Genomic DNA, 7,121 nt, shown 5'->3' on the forward strand with positions numbered 1-7,121 from the left:
CATAGCTAACTTTAACTTTAAATAAAATCAAACCTACTGAGGCTAGAGGGCTGCAATTCGGTATATTAGGTTAATGGGAGCTTTACTGGCAATTAAAGTAATAGAAGGCAGTAGGGACAGAGGCAGATTCACACAGCTACTGATAGTAAATATGTCGCACGATGATACGTTGAGGAATGGGGCAATCACCGAACCAGTTCTCCGACAACCCTTCAAAGGACATTTTTTCTTCTGATACAACTTGTCATTTATATACAGCCCTTTCTCCGACTTCTCAGATCACCGCAGCCATGAAGATATTACATCCCTGTCATAGCCCCGCTTTAAACAAATTATTCTTGTATCTACATATTCATAAATATGTTTCGTTTCTATTAAAAGATTCTAATTGTTCTTTAACAAGTATTTTCCGTACAACATAACCACAACATCCTCTGTACCCCATCAAGTCTATCTAAAAATTTTTCAAAGCCGCTGTACGCCACACACAGGGTTTTCCCTTTTATTTTAAAACTTCTCATTTAACTTATTTATACGCCAGATCCACAAAATCTAAGCCTTTTCTCAACACTTTCTTAACGCAAATCCTACAAAACACCTTCACCGGTATGTTCGTACAAATCTTGGTCACCTTTAGTCAATTCACCAACTTCTTCGGAACATCTCTCTACTCCAGATACTTTACACACCCTAGTCAGCCACTCCATCATACTTCCATCAGTGTAGCATGTTACTAATAAAACCTCCAACTCCATATATTTTTCCGTCCTTCATTCTCCTCTACAAGGACCTTACATCCTCCACAATCCTTTCCACAAGCAATCTCAACATTACATTACACTAACCCCTTCCCCTTGTCTTATCAAACTATCTTATTTCTATTTCCCATATTTTGCAACTGTTTAAAATGCTCATTCCCATTACCCAGGACTCCATTCTCTTCAAGCAACTTGATTTTCACCTTTAAATCTGATATGTTTGACATTTGTTCATAACCTTCCTCTCTGCATTTACAACTTTTTTCTGTATGAAGGAGGTGCTCCTAATGGTGTTAGCTTGCCAATCCTTAGCGCATTTTTTTTTTTGCATGATGATGCTAGCCCCATGACTATCTCCATCGTGGCTGCAACCTACTGTAATCGACCGACCACCCTTGACCAAATTCACTACTCATGTCAAGATGAGCGCAACTTCAATGGAACGTGCCTACATGAACCCAGGACCTTTCGCTGACAAGGACAGCATCCTAACCACTGTAGTGTGAATGCGCGCAGCGTTATCCGATGTAACATCCGGTGACATGCTGGAAATTGCTTTGTCTACGCCGGTGTGGTCAAATATTAAGAATTTCCTCTTAATATGGTAATACATTAACTAGATGTAATGAAGATGTGAAATAATCCACTTACAACGGATAAAACCGAGATTAATCTTATTGAAAAGTGTTTGGGAGAAACAGAGACATTGTAGATTTCTGTATAAGGAGAGTGCTCGCTATGGCTGGCAATAGCGAGACATCTGGAAATGTACTGGAAGAAGTTCAGGAACTGAAAAGATCAAATAAACACCCACGATGAAGATTTGAGAGAAGAGGGAGGAGAGAGAGGAGAGGGAGAGGGAGGAGAGAAGAAGAGAGAGACGAGAGAGTAGGTATAGAGGCGAAAGGAGAGAGAGAGAGAGAGAGAGAGCTTGGAGCAGGTTAGACAGAATATCAGATGAGTAATCGCTAAATCCCGGTGGGGTTAAAATGACCTTGTCGATGGCCTCCTCAAATTTAATATTAACTTATGATGGCATACAGTTTGCTGAAAATTGAGAGCTCATGTTTCTCTCTCTCTCTCATACATGCATACACAAAGTATGTCGCGACCTATCAATTTCGACTGATCGAAAAAAAAAAAAATATTTACTGCTCGATTCAGTAGACATACAATAGGTTAACAGACAGTGCCAGATCATCTGTCCCTGCACACACACATACACACACACACACACACAACACAGAGGGTGGGGGGACAGGGCCAGGATTAGCTGCAAGAAAGTTATCACCTTTTCTTGCGTTGTTAGAAAAACATTCCATCTAGTAGATATCAAATAAAAACAGTTTTTCTAACATTTAGGACAAGATTAATCCAGAATCTCTTAATGAATACAGTGACTTTAGCAATCAGTCAGACATTTTCATTATCTTTTATTCCAAATTCTTCGACAAAATTAAAGATGTAAATGGAACCGGTTACAGAAACTTAAATCCCCAAGCGATCGTAAACCAACAAAGTCAAAGCAAACAGGACACTACCGACTCAGGAATAGAAAACGCCACATGCTGCGCTAGGTACTACATCCTGCCGGTGCATAGCAACGAAACAAGGTGACGGTGTTCCGTACATGTCTGATAACTCTGGCAAACTTGCCCCAACTTTTCCGAAGAAGAAAAGTTAAACCATTAACCAACGCAGGACTAACCAGAGGGAGTCGGCCCTATTACCCGTAATATGTTTTACCAGAGGAGGCAAGACCAATTACTCCTCAAAAGCCTTACTCGAGAAAGTTAGTGTTATTACTTTTCGTACGCCCTACTTGAAAAACCACCATTACCATGTAATAGCCCTTCTTAAGAAGACCTATTCTGTCACCTGTCAGGTGGGTCAAGAATGTCCTAACCATTCTTTTCTTGGATAAATCAGCCACATGACTTCTCATGAACCCTTTCGGGAAAATATTTCCCTGTTCCATACCACAAGCCCTACTCGAGAAAGTCGGCCTCATGACATCTCGCCAGCTCCAATCGAAAAGTCGAGCCACAAAGCCTCCTTCAAGTCTCATGCATACTATGGTGGACCTCTCGTCTTGCACAAAAAAACTACTACAGGTATGTCATCTCTGCTGTTGCTCTGGGTAATGTTCTCGGTCCATGCTATACTCTATTTTTAGTAATGTTCTCGGTCCATGCTATACTCTATTTTTTAGTAATGTTCTCGGTCCATGCTATACTCTATTTTTTTTCCATCTGTCCATCCGCCTGTGGTGTTTTCGTATGGTAACACTGCGTCCCGGGCTTTAAATAGTTACGCTATGTGTAAGTTTTAGGTAAATAAAAGGATATCTGGGTGTACATTTGCAACTGAAAAGTGTTTTAATAATTTACTGTATGCGAATTACACCGTTATTATTCGAAATAGGATATTATTCAAAGCCCGGGACGCAGTGTTACCATGCGCAAACACCACAGGCGGATGGACAGATGGAAAAAAACAGAGTATAGTTATAATATATACATTGACGACATCCATTTTCATCTCATTCAAAATCCAACGTGCTATTCATGACAGCAATTTCAATTCTGAGAAATATCTCTCCTTACCTTTTCTGCAATTGCAAAAAAAATAAACAAGACTTTACAAGGTTTTAGAATAAGACCTTTCTACCTTGCTGGAATGTTTATATTCTTTTATTCTGTCGTGTTTTGAGTACTGTTCCCCGGTTAAGTCTCTAGATTAGTAGTTAATTGTTTTATTTCTTTTATTTTCTTAGTGTTATTTCTCTTATCCGGTATATTCTTTAGTTCTCTATTTCTCTTTCAGTCCTAAGCTGCTTTCCCTACTGGCGACTGTGGAGAGCCCTGGGGCTTATAGCATTAATAATAATAAATAATAATAATAAATAATAAGAAGAAGAAGAAGAAGAAGAAGAAGAAGAAGAAGAAGAAGAAGAAGAAGAAGAAGAAGAAGAAGAAGAAAGTATCACTCATTGATATCGCAATACCATATGACACCATAGTTGAAGATAGAGAGAGGGAAAAAAATGGATAAGTATCAAGATCTGAAATTAGAAATAAGAAGGATATGGGATATGCCAGTGGAAATTGTACCCATAATCATAAGAACACTAGGCACGATCCCAAAATCCCTGAAAAGGAATCTAGAAAAACTAGACGCTGAAGTAGCTCCAGGACTCATGCAGAAGTGTGTGATCCTAGAAACGGCGCACATATTAAGAAGAGTGATGGACTCCTAAGGAGGCAGGATGCAACCCGGAACCCCACACTAGAAATACCACCCAGTCGAATTGGAGGACTGTGATAGAGCAAAAAAAAAAATAAATAAATAATAAAAAATAATAATAATAATAATAATAATAATAATAATAATCTCTTCCCGAAAAAATCAAAACCCTACTCGAGCATTTTACCGGTATTACTTATTCTTTTAGGGCCAGCCATGAAACTAAAATATTTCTTGTATGAGTTAATTGTATTAAAACATTATTAAGTTTTAATACTATTCAAAACCCTAAGAAAAATACGCCTATTCCAAAAAATCCCAATGCAAAAATCAATTTCATTACCCAAGAAACCTTCCCGTAAGCCACGGAAAAAGTAAATCCATTTACTCTATAAGCCTAACACATTAAGTAAGCCTTGTTACCTCCATTAAGCACCACACCAGAGCGAGTTTTTTCTCCCCAGTGCGTCCTATACAGCAAGATGACCACATAACATCAAAACTTACCCGACATAATGCCTTTCGCCAGACCAGTTCCAGCCATACGCCATACTCATGAAAATCATCCTCATCCAGTACTGAGAACGAGCATAGGACCAGGAATCTCGTGGCGAAAATAGAGGTTTACAAGCCCCCAACATTTCTCAAGAATGTGATGGGAGTGGAAACTGGTCACAATCAGACCCGAGATTCCGAGGAGGAAAGTGTCTCAATATGTACATCCTAATAAAATAAAGGCTCCCATCAATTGTCTCCATTCCTTCTGCAGGAAAATCGTACAGTAAGCCTCATCCAGACCCAACATACCTTACTCTCCTAATGGCCCCCAACTTTCCGTGGGTCCGACGTGCTACTTAAGAGAGAGAGAGAGAGAGAGGACTCACCTGAGTATTACTTGAGGTCAGGCAACCAAATATCGGTTTGCGTCTGGACGCCTCCAGGGCGTGAAGTTCCTTGTCGTTGATGCAGTACTGTTCGCGGATGTCCTCCCGCGAGTACATGGGCGTGCCCCGTTTGTTTCTCGCCACGCCCACGCCTCCGCCCATCTCGCCTCCTCCTCCTCCGCGTCGCCGCCCAGACATCCTCGTCGGTGTGTCACCCTCGTCGTCGGAGTCATACGTAATCACGTCTGCGGCCAGGTCGACCTTGGGAAACAGAGACATACAATCAAAGATATTAGTAAAACGAAATGAAGGCGACCACATGACCATCTGAAAGTAATCTAATCAACATTTTGAGGAAGAGAGGTATTTGGAGAGACAGCTATTAGTATCGGGAAATGAGGGCAACCATCTAAAAGACATTTGGAAAAAAAATCTTAGGGAGATGAACTTCCTCATGGCTTTAGAGAATTGCAATACCTAATAATATTCCAATAAATATATCCGCAAATGAAGGAAATATGAAATTCAACTCCTTGCGAGAGTGAGAGAAATTCGGAAGAATCTGTAAAACAAACAAATGTCAGTGCTAAGGTGACCAAGGACATGAGGGACAAAGCTATAAGCGAGAATACTCCACGGGAGTCTGAAGCTAATACAATTACTGTTATTATTTCTTATTACGAATATCATTCTAAACAGGCAAACTTCCATTTGGAACAAGCCTAAATGGCCACTGATAAAACAAGTTCCAAAATCTAGAATGCCTTCATGTGGAAAATGTGAAAATAACAAATCTGTAAATATAAATAAAACCAAACACGAACCAATAATAAATAGCGATAAAATCGGTAGAAAAAAAAATAACATACGAAAAGAGCAACAAAGATCAAGACACACCAAGTCATTCAGGAAACAAGCCCTCGACTTGTGGCAGCGTAGGGACAGGGCGAAGAAGACATAAAGGAAAGAGAAAACGAGGAAACTCGTGAAAAGGACAAGACATCAGATTTTAGGATCAGGAAAGTGAGGGCACTTGCTGCAGGGGGAGAGTGACTTAAACAAAGACATCAGGTCAGGCAAACGAGGGAACTTTTGCAGGACGCCAGGCGAAACGGAAGAGAGAGAGAGAGAGAACGGCGAGGAAGGTGCATATGAGTGTCTATGTACGTACACCTAAACTAAAGGAATAAACACCTAGTACGTGTCTGTGCGTGAGTGTTTGTTCAAAAAAATTCTACATTTCGTATTTTTCTCATTGTTTATTTAGTATGGTAACCGTTATTTACTTTTGCAACATATATTTTCCCTTAGGGTGAACAGGTAGCAACTGTAAATGAGAGAGAGAGAGAGAGAGAGAGAGAAGAGAGAGAGAGAGAGAGAGAAAGTTTTACGAGGCAATAAACTTATCAAAACAAATGAAAATGAATTACCGGAGCAGTAACACAGCGATATAAAGGTATCTTATGATCTTGGGAGCTCCCTCCACCCTCTCTCTCTCTCTCTCTCTCTCTCTCTCTCTCTCTCTCTCTCTCTCTCTCTTTCTGTGCGTGTGTGTAGTTGTATCCCCACCTCACCGTATCTAACGCAATACAGTATATTTATATAATACTTTTCGTTCATAGTAAAATATGTATGAGTGCTTGCTTGACTTACATGGTCAACAGAAATACTATGATCATTATCAATCCACGAACCAAGTGACCTTAATTAGCAAAAAGGTTATAAACAAGCAAGAACACTTTGGCGGTTGAGCAAACGGTTGATCGAGTAGAAACGAGCAATTTCAGAATATGAATAATTTTACAAGTGAAACAGTGACGAGGGAGAACTTAGAGGCAACGCTCGAAGTTAATTCGTTCGCTTTTCTGGTCACTTTGAGATCTTGCATGCTCTTAATATTGTTTGTCATTTACTTCTGGTCACCCAGCCAAGTGCTGGTCATACCTACAGTTGTCTCTTTCCACAGAAAAAAAAAAAAAATAACATATATTCGGTCCGGTATTTATTAGAAATTCGCCCACCCAAGTACAGACCCGACTTGAAACATTCTTCAATGGTTATGCGCTGATGTCATTTCGCTTCACTTCCTTCAATTACTTCTGAAAAGAATCGACCTCACTAACTGGCAACTGGTTTTGTTCTGCCTCTTTTTAAGAAGGTTAAACGACGGAAGATTGGTGTCGGAATATGTCATTTCTGTACACGGATAAAATGGATAAATCTTATCACCTAA

At 39.9% G+C, this 7,121-nt stretch overlaps 1 protein-coding gene across 1 annotated transcript in view; it reads right to left on the bottom strand.

The window, feature by feature from the left end:
* The window catches only part of LOC135214193 (uncharacterized), a 663,437-nt gene that overhangs the window by 143,556 nt on the left and 512,760 nt on the right, over nt 1-7,121 (bottom strand). Inside the window, exon 3 of the mRNA XM_064248261.1 lies at nt 4,889-5,149. Coding sequence (XP_064104331.1) covers nt 4,889-5,149 — 261 coding nt within the window. The remainder of the gene's footprint in view (nt 1-4,888; nt 5,150-7,121) is intronic.

This window comes from Macrobrachium nipponense, chromosome 45 (genome assembly GCF_015104395.2).
Source record: "Macrobrachium nipponense isolate FS-2020 chromosome 45, ASM1510439v2, whole genome shotgun sequence".
NCBI classification, from domain to species: domain Eukaryota; kingdom Metazoa; phylum Arthropoda; class Malacostraca; order Decapoda; family Palaemonidae; genus Macrobrachium; species Macrobrachium nipponense.